The following is a 21,427-nucleotide window of genomic DNA, read 5'->3' as shown; positions in this document are numbered from 1 at the left end:
TGTAGAATGGCAGGAAATCCACACAAACACAGGGAGAACATATGAACACCTTGCAGATGTTTTTCCTGGTGGGATACGAACCCAGGACTCCAGCACTGCAAGGCCACCGTGTTACCCCTACAATGCTTTTAAAGATCTGACAGGGTCTCTCTGCTCTTTTGACGTAAATTAATGTGATTATGTTTGAGAGGGTTAAAGGGGTTGTCCAGTTTCAGCAAATTATTGAAAGACAATGTTATTGTTTTTATAATAAATCATTATACAATTTTCCAATATACTTTCTGTATCAATTCCTCATGGTTTTCTAGATCTCTACTTGCTGTCATTCATTATTACTTCTAGGGATAAAAATCAGTCCATGGTGATGTGATTTACAGTCCATGGTCATGTGATTTACAGTCCATGGTCATGTGATTTACAGTCCATGGTCATGTGATTTACAGTGTACAGTGAACTCACAGATGTCTGGTTATTGTTCTGTTACTGTAACAGCCTGTGCACCTGTCGGATTCATCACATTGACCATGGACTGATTTTTATCCACTAGAAGACAGCAAGCAGAGATCTAGAATACCATGAGGAACTGATACAGAAAGCATATTGGAAAAATCTATAATTTTTCATTATACAAGCAGTAACATTTGTCTCTCAATATCTGTCAAAACCTGGACAACCTCTTTAGTATTTTCAAGAACTTGCACTTGAATATCTTCTGCCATGGCATAGAAGCAGCGCCGCACCTCCCATGAGGTGACCTGAAGCGACCGCTTCAGGCGGCGCTGTGCCAGGGCCCCGGGGAGGGCGGCATATTTGCTTACCTAAGCCAGTCCAGGACAAGCTGTCCTGGACTGGCTTAGCGTCACCGTCTCGGCAGCACGGAAAACGAGCGGTGGATTGGGGAGGCCCTGTGGACGCAGCGCTGCTCCAGCGGCCTCCCCTCACGCTCAGGCAGAGAGCAGGTCCTCTCCCTGCCTGCTCTCTGCCTGCTAACGCCACTCCGCCCCGCCCCCTTCGCTATGCCCCGCCCCCTCTGCTTCGCTCCGCCCCCTCCTCCCGGGAGTGGGGGGGGGGCGGCTTTCTGTTGTCCGCCTCGGGTGGCTGAAAAGGTAGGTTCACCCCTGCATAGAAGGACTAGTAAATTCCCCCATTAAATTCCCCCAGATACAGAAGCTTCATATGATCTTTTTAAAAATACATCCATGTGAATACATTCCTTGCAGGAACTTGTATTGGCGCGGCAAAAATAATAATAATATAATAATAAATTTTATTTATATAGCGCCAACATATTCCGCAGCGCTGTACAATTTGTGGGGTTCAAATACAGACAGAAAGATACATAACAAAGAACGTCATTTCATGCAATGGGACTGAGGGCCCTGCTCGCAAGAGCTTACAATCTATGAGGTAGAGGGGGTGACACAAGAGGTAGCAGGGGCGGCATTGCTTATACAGTGTTCAGCCAATTTTGTAATAGAGGTTACTGTCATTACACATACAAAACTTTATGAGCCGTCACTAGTGGTGTCCTGTAACGTGGATGGAGCTTGGACAAATAAAGTTATCCTGAAAAGACATCATATCATGTGGGGTAATGTGGGAGCGGGGACAGAGGAAGGTTAAATTTTGGGGATTTTAATTATAGTACGGAAGGGTTTACGTTAGACATTGTAATAGGCCTGTCTGAAAAGATGCGTCTTTAGTTTGCATTTGAAACTGTAGAAATTGGGAGTTAATCTGATTGTCCGGGGTAGAGCATTCCAGAGAAGTGGTGCAGCTCGGGAGAAGTCTTGTATACGAGCGTGGGAGGTTCTGATAATAGAGGATGTAAGTGTTAGGTCATTGAGTGAACGGAGAGCACGGGTTGGGCGGTAGACAGAGATGAGGGAAGAAATGTAGGGAGGTGCGGCATTATGGAGAGCCTTGTGGGTGAGAGTGATAACTTTATATTTTATTCTATAATGAATAGGCAGCCAATGTAGCGACTGGCACAGACCAGAGGCATCGCTGTAGCGTCTAGCCTGATAGATGAGCCTGGCTGCTGCATTCAGAATAGATTGTAGAGGGGAGAGTTTAGTGAAAATGAAAAACATAGTGGAAAAACTGTGAAAAACACAAGTGTGTTTTATATTTCAGTCAAATGAATGAGATTTTAAATAATCCAAGCAATGAATTGAGGGGAAAAAATGCTACAAAAAAAAAAAGCAGATTTTTTTTTATTTAGAAAAACACGTTAATTTTACCTGCAGAAATGCTGTGTTTGCCCCGATGAGGCAAAATTGAAAAACACAGTGAAAAAGCAGGCATTTTTGTGCTACATTTCTGCAACATTTTTTAGCTTTGTGTACATGTGGCCTTAGGCCTGGTTCGGTAATCTGTTAGGAGATCTGGATGGGGACCCCCCCCCCCCCCGAACGAACTACCAAACGCATTGACAAGCAATGAGCAGTGAAAGCACACAGATCCCATAGACTATAATGGGGTCCGTGTGCTTTCCGCACAGTGTCCTCACGAGTCATGTGGACAGGAAAGTAGTTCATGAAGTACATTTCTCTCTACATCTGGTCAGAGGACCTTGAAAGTCCCATAAAGCATTTTTAATGAGATCTAACTCTTATCATCATGCAGGACATCCACAGCTCTGAGGGCCCAGACAGACAACCAGACACTGTCTTATCAGAGACCTTGACTATGGAGTTTAGGAAAAACATCTGGCCTGAAGAACATTTTGTAGATCAGCTTTGATAAAACATTATAAATATTCTCTTAAAGGGCATGTAGCCATGTAGCCATATAGTGGACTCCGGAATTAATTATACAGTCGGGCCCTAAACCTTTGTGGAATGTTCATGACTCATGAAGTTCTTTATACAATCCCTCAGATGAAAGTAGTTGTAGGTATGTTCAGGTTTTCAACCTCTGAATGTAATGTTGCCTTTTAATAAAAGCAAGCAGAGATCTTAGAAAAAAAAAGTGGATTTGTTTCAGAAATTTCCATTCTGAATTTATTAAGCGTCATATACATAAAACTAGACAGTTTCTTTCTGTGACATAAAGGTCTTCGCAAGAAAAACTATGATTACCCCATTGCTAAATGCTTCTACATCCTAATACCTCCCAACTTTTGAAGAACCGAAAGAGGGACAAAATGTGCGGCGCGCGTAGCGTGCCGCGGCAAATTTAGCCCCGCCCACTTTTGTGTTGACTCATTTGTGTTGACTCATTGTGTTGCCCATTTTCATTAATTTTTCATGTGCCCGCACACAGTATAATCCTCCTACAGTCACCCGTAAATTATATGTTCCCCCTCTATCTCTCCCCCAGTTTCATATACACCCTTCATCTGCCCCCAGTTTCATGTCCCCCATCCATCTTTGCCCCCAGTTTCATGTCCCCTTCATCTCTGTCCCCAGATTCATGTCCCCCATCTCTGCCCCCAGATTCATGTCCCCTCCATCTCTGCCCCCAGATTCATGTCCCTTCCATCTCTGCCCCCAGATTCATGTCCCCCATCTCTGCCCCCAGATTCATGTCCCCCCCATCTCTGCCCCCAGATTCATGTCCCCCCCATCTCTGCCCCCAGATTCATGTCCCCCATCTCTGCCCCCAGATTCATATCCTCTCCATCTCTGCCCCCAGATTCATGTCCCCCCATCTCTGCCCCCAGATTCATGTCCCCACATCTCTGCCCCCAGATTCATGTCCCCTCCATTTATGCCCCCAGATTCATGTCCCCCCATCTCTGCCCCCAGATTCATGTCCCCCCATCTCTGCCCCCAGATTCATGTCCCCACATCTCTGCCCCCAGATTCATGTCTCCTCCATTTCTGCCCCCAGATCCATGTCCCCCCATCTCTGCCCCCAGATTCATGTCCCCCCATCTCTGCCTCCAGATTCATGCCCCTCCATCTCTGCCCCCAGATTCATGTCCCCCATGTCTGTCCCCAGATTCATGTCCTCTCCATCTCTGCCCCCAGATTCATGTCCCTCCATCTCTGCCCCCAGATTCATGTCCCTTCCATCTCTGCCCCCAGATTCATGTCCCCCCCATCTCTGCCCCCAGATTCATGTCCCCCCATCTTTGCCCCCAGATTCATGTCCCCCCATCTCTGCCCCCAGATTCATGTCCTATCCATCTCTGCCCCCAGATTCATGTCCCCCCATCTCTGCCCCCAGATTCATGTCCCCACATCTCTGCCCCCAGATTCATGTCCCCTCCATTTCTGCCGCCAGATTCATGTCCCCCCATCTCTGCCCCCAGATTCATGTCCCCCATCTCTGCCTCCAGATTCATGCCCCCCCATCTCTGCCCCCAGATTCATGTCCCCCATGTCTGTCCCCAGATTCATGTCCTCTCCATCTCTGACCCCAGATTCATGTCCCTCCATCTCTGCCCCCAGATTCATGTCCCCCCATTTCTGCCCCCAGATTCATGTCCCCACATCTCTGCCCCCAGATTCATGTCCCCTCCATCTCTGCCCCCAGATTCATGTCCCCCCATCTCTGCCCCCAGATTCATGTCCCCACATCTCTGCCCCCAGTGTCATGCCGTCCTCTCCTTCATCTGCCCCCAGTTTCACGTTCCACCTTAGTGTACACATTACACTTACCTTCTCCTTCGCTCCCTCGCCACTCTATGCGCGCCTCTCTCTCTCGCACACAATTGTAGGCGCGATGTGACGTCATCACATCGCGTCTAAAAGCCAGTAGCCGGCGGCAGCGGCGAAGCGAGGAGCTGACCTGGGGGGACATGAAACTGGGGGTAGATGAAGAGGGAACTTAAACTGGGGACAACTGGAGGGGGCATTAAACCATGGAGGTAGCTGTAGGGGGACCTGTCTGCCTCTAGTTGCCCCAGTTTAATGTCACCCTCCAGCTACCCCTACGGTTTAATGTCTGCTTCCCGATTTTAATGTCCCCCTTTAGTTGCCCCCAGTTTCATGTCCCGCTCCAGCTGTCAATTTATTGCCCCCCTCCAACTACCCCCACTGTTTAATGTCCCCCTCCAGCTGTCCCAGCTTCATGTCCCCTCCTAGTTTCCACCAGTTTATACTGGGGCACTAGGAGAGGGACTTAATACTGTGGGGCATTTGGAAGGGAACATTATAATGTGGGGGCATATAATATACGGGTGACTGTAGGAGGATTGTACCGGGAATGGGCGGAATCAACTTATAAGTGGGTGGAGCTAAATTTGCCATGGTGCGGCCCTCTAGCATAGTTTCAATTTCTTATGCAGCCCCATAGGAAAATTAATTGTCCACCCCTGCCATAGACTATAATGGGATCCGTGTGTTTTCTGCGTGGTCTCTGCACAAGTCATGCAGAGAGAAAAATACTTCATGAACTACATTCCTCTCTGCATGACTCATGCGGAAAACATACAGACCCCATTATAGTCTAAGGGGTACGTGTGCGTTCATTGCTCACCGCTTGTCAATGTGTCCCCAAGTGGACTCCCCGAATGGAATACCGAACGCAGATGTGAACCAGGCCTTAGTGTTCGGTTTCTGCTATAGAAGTGACCTAATCTTAGGTAATCCCAACCAGGGGTGTAACTAGGAATGGCGGGGCCCTGTGGCGAACTTTTGACATGGGGCCCACCGACCGACGTCGAAGACCTCGACTGACCCCCTCCTCCGCATTTCTGCGCGCTCTATTATGCCCCATAGTGGCCCCTGAACACAGTATTATGTCCCTTAGTGGCCCCTGCGCACAGTATTATGCCCCATAGTGGCCCTTGCACACGGTATTATGTCCCTTAATGGCCCCTGCACACAGTATTATGTCCCTTAGTGGCCCCTGCACATAGTATTTTGTCCCTCAGTGGCCCCTGCACACAGTATTATGTCCCTTAGTGGCCCCTGCACTCAGTATTATGTCCCATAGTGGCCCCTGCACTCAGTATTATGTCCCATAGTGGCCCCTGCACTCAGTATTATGCTCCACTGTGGACACCCATAAACAATTATTATACTATAATATCGGCCTAATAATCGGAGACCCAGGGGAATAAAAATATAAAAAACCAATGTTACTTACCTGTCCCCTGTCTCTGCTGCAGTCCTCCGCTGTCGTCCTTCTTCAATGACGTCAGACGTTACATGACCCGGGACACAGTCCGGGTTCATGTGATGTCAGAGACGTCAGACAACTAGGCCTGAAGCCTGCCCGGATCTTGGAGAGGTAAGTAAGAGTTTTTTTTATGTTTCTTACCTCTCTCCGGCCTCCGATAATTATACTCAGGGGTCTGCAAAGACCCCCGAGTATAATGATAGTCTTTGTGGGGCCCGCGGTGTGACTTACCGATCACGGCCCAGCCAGGATCGGTAAGTAAATAGGGCCTGTTACCAGATGGAGTAACTCTAGCCGATAATGGCCTATTAAGAAAAAAACGCAGTGGTAGCGGCTGTCACCGGGCCCCCTAATGTCCCAGGCCCTGTGGCAGCCGCTACCACGAAGTTACGCCACTTGAAATTCCCATATGCCATATTATATGAAAAAAAAAAATTATAATAATTAGAAAAATATAAGTTTTTGAAGCACCGAGGCCTCGTCATCAGTTTACTATATGAAAATACAATTGGTAAAATATCTTTATTTTTTGAAACAACTAATAAATGTTCCCTATAAACACAGAGGATTCCTAGACAGAGAAAGACACATCTTGTTATACATTAGTGTTGAATCCATGTAGTTACAATTTGTTCCCAAGATCCGATTCATTCATTCATTCAGGATCTCTCATTGCAACCAGGAAACTATGAAGGGTTAAGCTGGCCTATACAGTCTGACACAATGGCTCCTCCTAGCCTGTAGCATGCTGGAAGTTGTAGTTTAATTGATGTTCAATGAATCGACATGGAAGGAATCCTAACTACAAGTACCTGCATACCCCGGGGCTCCATTCTCTCTTTATGTGGTTAACCAAGAGCTCCGGTCAGAGGCTGACTGACACAAAAGGGCCCATCTGCAGCAGGTAGGAAAGGATGGATGTGATGCAGACATGACACATCTTATTCCCGGCATAAGACGGAGTCAGATGATGTACAGTAATATGTATGAATAGAAGCATGTGACATTCAGCATACATTAGTCAAGATCTATTTTACAATGTGTATGTTTATGCTATATTGCATGACACAAAGATTTAAGATTATTTCTTTTTAGTGGATTTATTTCATGTTTCTTTCATAGCGCCAACCTATTCCACTGCGCTGTACAGGGGTTGTCATCACTCACATCTATTCTCACAATCTCATTTCCCAATGTCAGACACTGACATAGTGTAATATTATAGGAGGTCAGTTACTCTATCAGCAGGTTTTTGCAGAATGGTAATACCTTGTTCAACTCTCCAGAATATGCAACACTAAAATTCAGACAGTGTAATATAGTAACAATATAACATGGACTATATACTGCTTCAACTCGAAACTTTGCATTAAAGTTTTGTTTAATAAGTTGGCGGTAAATATCTTCCCAATGCCGCCCACCCCCACATATTTTTTAGGAAGCAGTACATATATATATATATATGTATATACATACATATATATATATATATATATATATATATATATATATATACATACACATATACATATACATATTCCACACCAAACATAAAAAGGGGGTGGAAAAAAGTATTGGCACTGTTTGAAAAATCATGTGATGCTTCTCTAATTTGTGTAATTAACAGCACCTGTTACTTACCTGAGGCACCTAACAGGTGGTGGCAATAACTAAATCACACTTGCAGCCAGTTGAAATGGATTAAAGTTGACTCAACCTCTGTCCTGTGTCCTTGTGTGACCACATTGAGCATGGAGAAAAGAAAGAAGACCAAAGAACTGTCTGAGGACTTGAGAAGCAAAAATGTGAGGAAGCATGAGCAATCTCAAGGCTACAAGTCCATCTCCAAAGATCTGAATGTTCCTGTGTCTACCGTGCACAGTGTCATCAAAAAGTTTAAAGCCCATGGCACTGTGGCTAACCTCCTTAGATGTGGACGGAAAAGAAAAATTGACAAGAGATTTCAACGCAAGATTGTGCGGATGGTGGATAAAGAACCTCGACTAACATCCAAACAAGTTCAAGCTGCCCTGCAGTCCGAGGGTACAACAGTGTCACCCCGTACTATCCGTCAGCGTCTGAATGAAAAGGGACTGTATGGTAGAAGACCCAGGAAGACCCCACTTCTTACCCAGAGACATAAAAAAGCCAGGCTGGAGTTTGCCAAAACTTACCTGAGAAAGTCAAAAACGTTTTGGAAGAATGTTCTCTGGTCAGATGAGACAAAAGTAGAGCTTTTTGGGAAAAGGCATCAACATACAGTGTACAGGAAAAAAAAAAGAGGCCTTCAAAGAAAAGAACACGGTCCCTACAGTCAAACATGGCGGAGGTTCCCTGATGTTTTGGGGTTGCTTTACTGCCTCTGGCACTGGACTGCTTGACCGTGTGCATGGCATTATGAAGTCTGAAGACTACCAACAAATTTTGCAGCATAATGTAGGGCCCAGTGTGAGAAAGCTAGGTCTCCCTCAGAGGTCATGGGTCTTCCAGCAGGACAATGACCCAAAACATACTTCAGGTCAGCACTAGAAAATGGTTTGAGAGAAAGCACTGGAGATTTGTAAAGTGGCAGCAATGAGTCCAGACCTGAATCCCATAGAACACCTGTGGGGGAGAGATCTCATGATGGCAGTTTGGAGAAGGCCTCCTTCACATCTCAGGGACGACCTGGAGCAGTTTGCCAAAGAAGAATGGTTACCAGAAGCGGTTGTGCGCAGTTATTTTGTCTAAAGGTTGAGCTACCAAGTATTAGGCTGAGGGGGCCAATACTTCTGTCTGGCCCATTTTTGGAATTTTGTGTAAAATGATCAATGATTTGACTTTTTTTTCATTCTCTTTTGTGTTTTTTCATTGCAAGCAAAATATATTAAGATATTAATACCAAAGAGTTTGTGCTTGCAATCATTTTCTGGAAGAACATGAGTATTATCTGACAGAATTGCAGGGGTGCCAATACGGTACTATTCCGTTATCGGGCCAGCAGCAGCGCATTTCAGCACCAGCTTTCGGGACAGCAGTTCAGTTCAGCAGCGGGAATTACAATGACATCCGAGGACTGCTGGCCCGATGCTTGTGCCCAGTAGCCAGTACATCAATGACCCCCCCTCCATCTCCTCCTCCTTCCAGTGCTGCCCCCCAGCTCTCCTTACATCTACCCCGTACCCTCTCCCCGCCACATGACTAAGCCGATGCTGGCCCGATGATAGAGGCCGTGCTTGTGTGTAGTAGGCAGTACATCGATCGATGCCCTCATCCTCCTCTTCCTTCCAGTGCTGCCCCCCAGCTCTTCTTACATCTGCCCCGTACCCTCTCCCTGTAATAGGCCTCACCGTAAATCTTGAGCAATGAATGCTACTAGATAGCCGCCGGACGCTGCAGAAAGTTTGTCCCTCCGGCTCGCTGTAGCTCACCGTTCCTATAGTCGGCGTGTTTCTTGTCAGGGCCTGGATTGAGCCCCGGTGTCTTTCCTTTCGGTCTCGGTACTAGCGCTGAGGTGAGGCCTAGTCGTGTGGCGGGGAGAGGGTACGGGGAAGATGTAAGGAGAGCTGGGGGGCAGCACTGGCAGGAGGAGAAGGATGGGGGAGGGGGGTCATCGATGTACTGGTTACTGGGCACAAGCATCGGGCCAGCAGTCCTCGGATGTCATTGTAATTCCCGCTGCTGAACTGCTGTCCCGAAAGCTGCTGCTGAACTGCGCTGCTGCTGGCCCGATAACGGAATAGTACCCTGAACTGCTGTCCCGAAAGCTGGTGCTGAAATGCGCTGCTGCTGGCCCGATAACGGAATAGTACCGCCAATACTTTTGGCCAACACTGTATGTATAACACACACACACACACACACACACATATATATATATATATATATATATATTTATATAGTATATATATATAAATATATATTCACAAACAGTTTTGATCAGGGGGCCATATGTGTGAAATCCAAAAGGTAACAGTGAACCATAGTATTCTGTATCTTATATGTATGCAAAATTACACCAGTACATATTAACAAGAAATTAATCCGCAGGAGATTTCCAAGGTGTCAAGGTGCCAAGTCTCTTCTGAAGGAGGTGAAAAGCAATGACAGACTGGAGCATTTAGTGCCCAACCATAAAATTCATTCCACAGCCCACTATATGGCTGCATGCAAATGTTACCTGACACTTGTTTGCATATTCGTAAAATGTCACCGCGTTATTTTCAGTAGTATTTTGCTGCCTAGCCTCTGATTGTCTCTATCCTGGGTCCTGTAAGTAGCCTACTGCCTGACCCGTCCTTGATCAGATTCTAGGGTCTTCCTAGTTTGTCCTTCCACCGCAGCAGAACCCAGGCAAGCAAGAATCTGCAAGATGATCAGAGATTGGGACCCCTGCAGTGTGCCTGAGAAGATGGGGCCCAGGGAGAAAGGATAATGGATGGCCCATCCTCTGCCAATCCTTATGCCTAGCCTAGCTACCAATTGGTGGGATGATAAATCTGCTGGCGCCGATGCCCCTCCTCAGTCACATTCCCTTTCTCTTTAAAATGACAAGGATAACATAAAAAAGCTTTTGGAACAATAAAAAAAATTGTTTAAGTGGTGTTTAAAAAGTCACAAACCAGTGGTTTGCAACTTTTTGCCTAGTCTTTGGGTGTAGGGCTATAATAGATATCCCCACTGATCTTGGGTCAAATCAATCTTAATCTGATTAATGGATGGTAGGGGCAGTCAGGGGGAAACGTAGCCTGTATAGTGCCTGATGCAAACTATGGAAAGGTGCCCGTCCTGAAAAAAAATAAATAAAAAAGATACCCAACTTGGCTATCTTTGGCTGTGTGATGGGGCCCCCTTAATTTAAACATGCCCCCCCCATTGGCAGATCAAAAAATCCCTTTATTTGGCTCCATATAGTATAACACCCCACTTTTTTTTGGTGCCCACATGATATACAATCCCTTTTGTTTTGGTTCACTACACGATACCTGATCCCCATTTTCTGATTTTCTGGCTTACCTACACGGTATATGACCCCCCTTTTCTGGCCCACCATACAGTATATGACCTCTTTTTTTGCCCCCATGTATATGAACCCGCTTTTTTATGTCCCCCCCACAGTATATGACCCCTTCTCTGCACCATCCTCTGGCCACCTGGCTATGGTGCAGGAGGCATGTCCATTTATGATCCTCTGCTTCTGAACTTCCTCTTGCTTTAAGCACAGCTGAGAGTTCGCTGCAATGTACCAGTCTAGCCAGTGCTCTGAGTTCCTCTGTTACTAAACAGTTAACCTTTTTGCTCTTTGATTGACATCCTTCCTTGCCAATCAAGTCTGGGGCAGATTCTTGATATCCTATATATAGTTTCTTGGATTGTGCTAGGCGTGTTAGCATTATACTGTTTATTTTACTGTCTATTTCTGATCTTGGCTTTTCCCTTTGACTATTCTTCTGGTTCTGTTTCTGTACTTCACTGTCCAATTGGTACTGACCCCTGGCTTTCTTGATTACCTATGCCTACTTGTTTGTCTTGTCTGTGTTTTGTGTATTCACTTGTATTAAAATAAGGGACCATTGCCCAGTTGTCCTCTACCACTTGAGGCAAGTAGGTAGGGACTTGAGGGGGGGTTAAGCATTAGGATTAATTGTCTCTGTTGTACCCCTTCCTCCAAGATTCCACAGCTGCTGCTGGGGAATTGCTTAACAGGCAATCCCCTAACAGTAATATTGCAATAGATAGTGGCCAATAATTTTTGATAATCCAGGTCAGCCTCCGCTGTCACCTCCAGTAGTTGACGCTTAAGAATGCCAAGACACTGGAGCGTTTTTCAGTGTTGTGACTTAAGTGCAGTAGCGCCTAGAGGCAGTAGCAGAGGGTGGACTGGACAGGAACATGAACAGCTTAGCAAAAATTATTAGTCACTATACAATACGTATCAGCCGATTTAAAAAGTCCCCAAAATAACAGTAATTTAAATGTACTATAAATAAGAAAATATATTCCCTCTATTTCCTTGTTATGTTTTCTGGCTCCTTGTCATTACCAAGCAAGTTCACAGATTACATGGGTGTTACATGCTTGAAAGCAATTAATATTATTAAAATAGAAGCTGCCAGTTTTGTCCGCCCATTTCTTCTTCACTGTCATAAAAAGCTTTGTTAATATGAAACACATTTGTGCAATTAATACCAATAAAAGCGAACATATTTCTTTGTATTTGTCTTAGATGCCGTGTTTCTGGTGAGGGCTAATCGTTCTATGAAATCAGTCATTGAAAATAATAATAATAATAATAATAATAATAATAATTATTATTATTGTTTGTTTATATAGCACCATTAATTCCATGGTACCTTACATTTGGGGGTTTACATACAGTACACAAAATATACAGGTAGATATAATACTAACAATGACCGACTGGCACAGTGGGGTAGAGGGCCCTGCCCGCAAGAGCTTACACTCTATGAGGGAAGAGGGATAGAGACAGAAGGAGAGGGCGAGACTGTACAGATGGCAGTGCGGTGATAGTGTTATTGGAGTCTTCAGGGCCTTCTTGAATCCTGTGATTGTGGGGGTCAGTCTTATGTGTCTTGGTAAGGAGTTCCAGAGTATGGGGGATGCAGAGAAAAATCTTGGAGGCGGTTGTGTGAGGAGCGGATGAGGGCAGAGCGGAGTAGGAGGTCATTGGAGGATCTGAGGTTACGTGTGGACAGGTAGCGGGAGATGAGGTCAGAGATATATGGAGGGGACAGGTTGTGGATGGCTTTGTATGTTAATGTTAGTAGCTTGAACTCAATTCGCTGGGCTATAGGTAGCCAGTGGAGGGACTGGCAGAGGGGAGCAGCCGATGAGGATCGGGGGGTGAGGTGGATTAAGCGAGCAGCACAGTTTAGGGTGGACTGGAGGGGGGCGAGGGTGTTAGCTGGGAGTCCATGGAGAAGGGTGTTGCAGTAATCTAGGCGGGAGATTATTAGGGCCTGGACGAGCATCTTGGTAGTTTCCGGGGTGCGGAAGGAGCAGATTTGGTGGATGTTCTTGAGCTGGAGGCGACAAGAGGTGTTGAGGGTTTGAATATGTGACTTGAAGGATAGGTCAGAGTCCAGGGCTACCCCAAGGCGTCGGGCCTGTGGGACAGGGGTAAGTGGGGTTCCGTTAACTTTGATAGATGGGTCGGGTGGAGGGGCCATAACGAGATGGGGTGAAAATGATTAACTCCGTTTTCTCCATGTTGAGTTTGAGAAAGTGGGAGGAGAGGAAGGAGGCTACGGCCACTAAACAATCTGGAACTATGGCCAGCAGGGAGGTAATGTCTGGTCCAGAGATGCAGATTTGGGTGTCGTAGGCATAACAGTGGTACTGAAAGCCATGAGATTCTATGAGTTGGCCCAGGCGAAGGGTGTAGATGGAGAACAGGAGGGTTCCTAGGACGGAGCCTTGGGGGACAGCTACAGAGAGTGGGCGCGGTGAGGAGGTGGTGTGCGAGTGGGAGACGCTGAATGTGCGGTCAGAGAGGTATGAGGAGATCCAGGAATGGGCCAGGTCTGAGATGCCAAGGGATGAGAGAATTTCTAACAGGAAGGAGTGGTCAACTGTGTCAAAGGCAGAGGAGAGGTCGAGGAGGAGGAGGACAGAGTAATGGCGCTTGGTTTCGGCGGTTAGCAGGTCATTAGTGACTTTTGTTAGGGCAGTTTCAGTGGAGTGACGGGGTCTGAAGCCTGACTGAAGTCTGTCAAAGAGCAGGTTGGACGAGAGATAGGAGGAGAGTTCTGAGTGGACGTGTTGCTCGAGAAGTTTTGAGGCGTATGGGAGCAGTGAGATGGGACGATAGTTGGCAGGAGAGGACGGGTCCAGGGACGGTTTCTTAAGTATAGGAGTGACAGTGGCGTGTTTGAAGGCGGAGGGGAAAGATCCATTGGCTAAGGATAGGTTGAAGAGATGGGTTATGGCCGGAGTAATGACTTCAGTGAGCTTGGGGATGAGATGTGACTGGATCGGGTCAAGCGCGCATTAGGTGAGGTGGGATTTGGAGATTAGGGAGGAGAGTTTTCCATCAGTGATGGAGGAGGAACAGGTCAAGGTTGGGTTGCAGCGAGTCTGTTGTCTTGATCGGTTGCCAGTGTAATATGACCATGAATACAGGAACTTTCTAAGGTCAGAAAATCAGCCATGATTTCTTTATTGTGGCCGGGATACCTTGTCATACATGTAATGTCCCTGCCTGATAACACAGCTACAATAAGAAAATCATAGCTGGGTTCCTGACAAGCCCCAGACCATAGAGAGTTTCTGCATTTGTGGTCGTATCCATTGGCAACTGATCAAGACAACAGACTGTCACCACTAAGAAAGTTAGAGAAAATCTTTAAAACTTTGCAGAATTTTTAATTACTTATATTTGCAAAAATGTTTAACTTTTAATTATCTACAAATATAGATATGATTATGTACATGGGAATACCCCTTTAAGCTTATGTCTGGTTACCTGCTTTAAATTAGGAAATCTTGGCCCTAGGGAAGAGGAGGTTGCAAAGATGGTGGTGACTTTATGACCTGTATTATGGAATGGGGTAGAGTATTAGATGGGTGTTACATGCTTAAAACAATTCATATATATTAGCCAAAATAAATGCTGTATGTTTAGTCCACCTGCATATTATTTTTGCACACTTTACTGGCCTAACAGGCTTTGGATGTACACTGCATTTGTGCTATTCAAAGTATTTATACAGATTAGATTGTACACATTTCTTTTCTATTAATATCATATATCGCATTCCTCATCAAGGGTAATATTTGGCAATCAGTCATTAAATATTCACTAAAAGGCCTGCCTCACCCAACTGGTTCAGTCCATGAGATACAAACCAGATGCCGGCTGTATTTCCCTGACCGAATCCTAAACTAGAAATTGGACTTCCAGCATTAAGTCATCTATGATGCTAGGAATCCCTGCTTTGCTGCAGCTTGACTGGGTATGGGTATTATACTATGCATAGCAGCAATAGGGAGCATTGTACTGCATATAGGGGTCCTGACATTCTACCGCACAAAATAGAGCAGCATGCTGCACTATTGTATTACAATGTTTTTTGCTTACAATAGAAGCTTCTAACAGAGTAACCAAAGCACATATGAACCCAAACTTGGCCAGGTTCATACAGCTGTAATACTAAGGTAATATACACTCTGTATCACAACAGCAAGACCTGTTATAATAACTTTTATGTAGGGTTATTACCAGCGCCGCACCTCCCATGAGGCGACCTGAAGCGAGCGCTTCAGGCAGCACTATGCCTGGGCCTCAGGGAGGGTGGCATTTTTGCTAACCTAAGCCAGTCCAGGACAAGGTGTCCTGGACTGGCTTAGCACGGAGCGGTGGTTTGGGGAGGCCACTGGAGCAGCGCTGCTCCGGCAGCCTCCCCGCACGCTCAGGCAGAGCGCAGGCAGTCTCCGGGCCTGCTCTCTGCCGGAGAACGGCGCTAAGCCCCGCCCCCTCCGCTAAGCCACGCCCATGCTCCACCCCCTCCCCCGGCGGGGGGGGGCGGCTTTCTGCACTTCGCCTCAGGCGGCGAAAGGGGCAGGTTCACCCCTGGTTATTACCGAACAACTCATCCTGGATTTTTTAATTTAAATTGGCATGCCATACTAAAAAGGTTACCTACCCCTGATGTAGGCGATTCCCAAATGGATTTGGACATTTGTCAAAAAAAGGGAGAAGTTTTATATCCTCAAATTGGGTACTTTAAGCCCAAATAGTTTAAGTCAGTTAAGTTGTTTGGCTGTTGACGTGCAGTCCTTAAATAGGGTTATGGTCCCTTTGCTATGTATTTAATGTTGTTCAATAAAAGTGATATAAATCACTCAAATGTTTTGCCATGAAATTTGTTTAGGTTGTTTTTATTTGAGTGGCTAGAGGTAAATGGTCCTGGGTTCTAGCAATGATCAGAGGACTGTCTGGACTTGCAGTTATTATACCATGTGTTACGCCCGCACCCATTCGAACTTCTGCTCCATCCACTCGCACGCTGCAACGCAGGAAGCATGTTGAGTTTTGATTCCTTGCTTAGGATTCTTGTTGCTCTGTCTGAACAATGTCTTATTCCCTTACCTCTGTAATTTATTTTCCACCACATCCATCTCCTTCACCTTGGTTTTCCTCTGCTCCTCTAATAGTTATTTTTAGCCTTACCTGTGTGATTGACAGGCTATCTCCCTATTAGGTCTGGGGTGGGTTCTACCTTCCTATTTTTTGTTTGCTCGCATTCACATTGGTGCTTTCTATTGCTTCGTGCATGCTGGCTGTTTACTCTTGCTGTTTGTTACCTTTATTCATATTCCTGACCTCTGACTTTACCTTTGACTATTCTCTTGGATTTTCATTCTGTGCTGTGTTGTTCAACTGTTACCGACCTCTTGGCCAGCTGAGCTCCCTTTTGTTGATGTTTTGTCTATGTTCTGTGTCTTCACTTATATCTAAGAAGGGATTGCCGCCCAGTTGTTGTCTGTCGCCTAGGACAGTTCAGGAAATTAGGCAGGGATGGGGGGGAGGTCTCCTCTAGCAATTCCCTTACACTATGCCTCCTTCAGAAAAAAGCACTGCAAAAATCATATTTATCAATGAGGTTCATTGGGATCTTTTCTCTCCTGTCATTAGATGGATTTGTTTTTAATGTTTAATTCATTCTTCTAGTCCTATGACAAACCAGAAGGACAGACCAATGGTTTATTCCACTTCTTTTTTTTACAGCATAGTGAGGCTTAAAATGACAAACAATATATACATAGTTGCCTGTTCAGCTGGGGATCCAGCAGAGAGCCTCCTTTCTGTTCCTCAGTCTTTACTGTTTGTCTGTGCACAAGCGTATGGAGCAGTGATGTTCTTTTCAAATGGAACATCAGCCACTGGTTGACTGAAGAGATCCTGTGCAGGCCAAAGTTCAGGGTGAACAGAAACAATATATTCCCCGCAGTCAATCTTGTATGTTTATGGCATGCCAATAACTATGTCATGTGTATGGCTATTCAGAACATATACTGTAATATTCTGAATGTAACTGTGGAAGGTTATGTGTTTCATTGTGGTAAAGACAACCCGTCGAGTTGATTTGCGTCACTAAGGGCACTTTCACACCTGCGCTCGATGTCCTGTTTGTGCAATCCCGACGGTTTCTGTCTTCTGCCCCGCGAAACTGGACAGGAGATGAAAACCCGGCGGTCAGCTTTCAAAGTTTGTAAAGGTGACCACTAGAGATGAGCGAACACTGTGCGGAACAGCCGTTTCCGAACAGCACGCTCACAGCACACTCCCATAGAAATGAATGGAAGCGGCCGGCACGCGGGTGCTTCTATTCATTTCTATGGGAGCGTGCTGTTCGGATCGGCTGATCCGAACAGTGTTTGCTCATCTCTAGTGACCACCCGTGTGCGCTTTTTGCCTGTCTATGGGGAAACCATTTTTTTCGCCGGACACAAAGCAGAATTTTGTGTCCGGTTAAAAAAACCAAAACAGTTTCCCTGCGGATAGGCAGAAAGCGCACACGGGTGAATGGGTTTAAAAGCTGACCGCTGGGTTTCTGTCCCCTGTCCAGTTTCACGGGGCAGAAGTTGGAAACCAGTCGGATTGCACAAATTGGACACTGGGCACAAGTGTGAAAGCGCCCTAAACCACTCACAGGTCCTTATTTACTAAGCTCAGCTCAGGGTTCTGGTTGTCAGGTCTTCGCTGATCTTTGATTGGTGTCCTATCCTAAGGATCACCAATTCCCATCCATTACTAGCATCATCAATTTTTGGACAACTCCTTTAAGGGGAACCTGTCAAGGTGATTTGGGACACTAAACCACTCACAGGTCCTTATGGACACCCAGTGATCTCACATAAGGAACTATCCTGACCATAGGACATTATCAATCTTGGACACCACTTTTAAGCTAATATATTTAGCTAAATATTGGTTAATCTAATTGTTCAACCATCTATGTTTTCTAGGTCCAGCAACTTTTAAGACCTGATATTCCATGGACATTTCAAGTCGTCCTGAACTATGGAGGAGCGTACTACCCATGCTGACCCTGACAAGAAGAATTTGCTTGATACAAGTTTTCACTCTCATAAATGGGGACACTCTGCTTTAGATGCATTAGAAAGCCACAGCCAGGATGAGATGGGTAAAACTAAGATGTCCCCACCAGTAGAAAGATATGGGACATCTCATAGCAGCACAAATATAGACAAATATCTCGTTGATGATGTTCTTTCCTCCAAGTATAACGCTAATAAACCAGGCCAGAGAATGAAGTGCAGAGCTTGGTCAGGCCATAGACAGTATGTGTGCCTGGACTGTGGAAAGTGTTTCACTCATAGTTCAACTCTTGCGACACATCAGAGGACCCACACTGGAGAGAAACCCTACGCGTGTTCAGACTGTGGGAAAAGCTTCACTCGAAGTTCTACTTTAGCTACTCACCAAAGGATCCATACTGGGGAGAGGCCCTATGCATGTATAGAGTGTGGAAAGAACTTTATCCAGAGCTCACATCTTGTATTACATAAAAGGATCCATACAGGACACAAGCCCTACTCCTGCCCAGAATGTGGCAAGTGTTTCAGTGACCGGTCACACTTTGTCATTCATCAGAGGATTCACACCGGAGAAAAGCCGTACACATGTACCCAATGTGGGAAAAGCTTCAGTAGTAACTCAAACCTTGTAGCCCATCATAAGCTCCATACCGAAAACACAATCTATATCTGTAACCAATGTGGGAAAAGCCTCAGTAACCGGCTAACATTTGCCAGCCATCAAAAAACTCACTTAGCAGATAAGCCCTTTGTGTGTATCGAATGTGGGAAAGGATTCACTCGTAAGCTGCAGCTGGTATTACACAAAAGAATACACACGGGAGAGCGTCCATTTGCATGTAATGAATGTGGTAAGAGGTACACTCGTAAATCCTACCTTATCATACATCAAAAAATCCACACAAGAGAAATCCTATACGTGTGTAGTGACTGTGGCGAGACCTTCTCTGAACATGGTCATCTCAAAAACCACCAGAAGTCACACACGAAGGACAAGCCCGAATCCAAATGTATTGCTGGCACATGCTCAAAAAGCCTCTAGCTTGTGTAATGAACTACAAATACTTTATACTAGAAAGTTCCAACTTAACTTATCTCAATTCATGTCTAATAATTGGGAAAAAATAAATCCATTTTAAGTTATTGTGAAAGAGACTGATATTTCTGAATAAAACGCCATATACAGTTTTCTGATCATTGGTGGTGAGAGTTTATTGAACTTGTGATATATCTAATACAGTGGTTCTTAACCTTGTTTGAGGTACCGAACCCACCAGTTCCATATGCACATTCACCGAACCCTTCTTTAGTGATAAATCAAATATGATTTTTTTCCAAATTCAAGACATAGGTATAGGTTTTTTCACTGGTACACAAAATGAACCATGCATACGGCCTAGGGTTCGATCAAACCCTGGTTAAGAACCACTGATCTAATAATATATTCCAGGGCTCATGCACATAATGGTCATATTATCTCCATACTACACTCTATCCATATGGTATAAAGCAGAAAAACCCCTCAGTGTTGTACTACGGATTCACACAATATGGAAGTCGTAATATTCTTGTGTACACAGTGGCGTAACTACCGCCATAGCAGCAGAGGCAGCTGCCACAGGGCCCGGGACATTAGGGGCATGGTGACAGCTGGTGCTATCATTATATTCGGGGGTCTTTTCGGGAGAGGTAAGAAACATAAAAAACACTGTTACTTACCTCTCCACGATCCGGGCAGGCCTCCTTCCTGACGTCCTTTCTGACGTCTCTGACGTCACATGAACCCGGCCTGCGTCCCAGGTCATGTGACGTCCGACGTCATTGAAGAAGGTCGGCAGCGAAGACAATGTAGGAGCCGGGGGACAAGTAAGTAACAGTAGTTTTTTATGTTTTTATTCCCCCGAGTCTCCGATTATTATACTCTGGGGTCTGAAAAGACCCCAAAGTATAATAATTGTTTATGGGTGTCCACAGTGGGACATAATACTGTGTGCAGGGGCCACTATGGGGGATAATACTATGTGCAGGGGCCACTATGGGGGATAATACTGTGTGCAGGGGCCACTAAGGAACATAATACTGTGTGCAGGGGCCACTATGGGGGATAATACTGTGTGCAGGGACCACTATGGGGGATAATACTGTGTGCAGGGGCCACTATGGGGGATAATACTGTGTGCAGGGGCCACTATGGGGACATAACACTGTGTGGAGGGGCTACTATGGGGGATAATACTGTGTGCAGGGGTCACTATGGGGGATAATACTGTGTGAAGGGGCCACTATGGGGATAATATTATGTGCAGGGGCCACTATGAGGGATAATACTGTGTGAAGGGGCCACTATGGGGGATAATACTGTGTGCAGGGGACACTATGGGGGATAATACTGTGCGCAGGGGTCACTATGGGGGATAATACTGTGTGAAGGGGCCACTATGGGAATACTGTGTGAAGGGGCCACTATGGGGGATAATACTGTGTGAAGGGGCCACTATGGGGCATAATAGAACGTGCAGGAATGCATAGGAGGGAGTCGGTCAAGGTCTTCGGGGTCGGTCGGGGGGACGGGACGTCAAAAGCTTGCCACGGGGCCCCCGCCATTCCTAGTTACGCCACTGCTTCACAAGTCTATTGTGGTTGTCTTCCCTCTGTGTTAAACTCATGGAAGCACTGGATGAAGGATTTACATACGAGCAGCAACAAACCTTCGTCAAGGGCTCTAATACAGATGATACCAATTAATGCAGTTATTATTCCAATTAAAATGATAAACCTCAATGAATCTTATTTGTCAGTCCATGGTATCCACGGGGTGTTACCTGTTGTGAAGCTGTTCCAGCTATGCATCATTGTTTCCATTATTAAACTATTGAAAACAAATATGATTTTTGTGTATGTACAAACAACTTTGATCTATGTTACATCATTGGCGATAATCATTTACTTGGAGATGATGAACAGATACAAAGGCGCATATTAATAGTGCAATTGAGTATTAGAAATATTGTAGGGGTTTAATCACATCGTGTTTTTTGCATTTGTTAAATGGATGCATAAAACTGATGTAAAAAACATGATGTGATTAGACCCTTATAATGTTTCTATACAGATGACCATCCATTTACATAGAGATCACTGTATACTACGTTTTTGTGTCCCTGTTTTTGTGTTTCTGGTTTCATCATCTGCTAAATGGATGTAAAAAATGTGATAACCACTGAATTAATTTGTTAAAGGGATTTTATCATTAGAATTCCCTTTTTTTTAACGCCTCCATCTTCTTCTC

General features: G+C 45.4%; 1 protein-coding gene across 1 annotated transcript; it reads left to right on the top strand.

Annotated features, from left to right (window-relative positions):
• The first annotated feature begins 6,860 nt into the window (after positions 1-6,860).
• Positions 6,861-19,209, top strand: LOC142184496 (uncharacterized). Its single transcript, XM_075259388.1, has 2 exons — positions 6,861-6,979; positions 18,046-19,209. The coding sequence occupies exon 2, from the start codon at positions 18,101-18,103 to the stop codon at positions 19,178-19,180; it is 1,080 nt and encodes a 359-aa protein (XP_075115489.1). The 5' UTR covers positions 6,861-6,979; positions 18,046-18,100; the 3' UTR covers positions 19,181-19,209.
• Positions 19,210-21,427: the final 2,218 nt, after the last annotated feature.

Source organism: Leptodactylus fuscus, chromosome 11 (genome assembly GCF_031893055.1).
Source record: "Leptodactylus fuscus isolate aLepFus1 chromosome 11, aLepFus1.hap2, whole genome shotgun sequence".
NCBI classification, from domain to species: Eukaryota; Metazoa; Chordata; class Amphibia; order Anura; family Leptodactylidae; genus Leptodactylus; species Leptodactylus fuscus.
The sequence above is the reverse complement of the archived record's forward strand: the minus strand, read 5'-3'. Positions and strand labels throughout refer to the sequence as shown.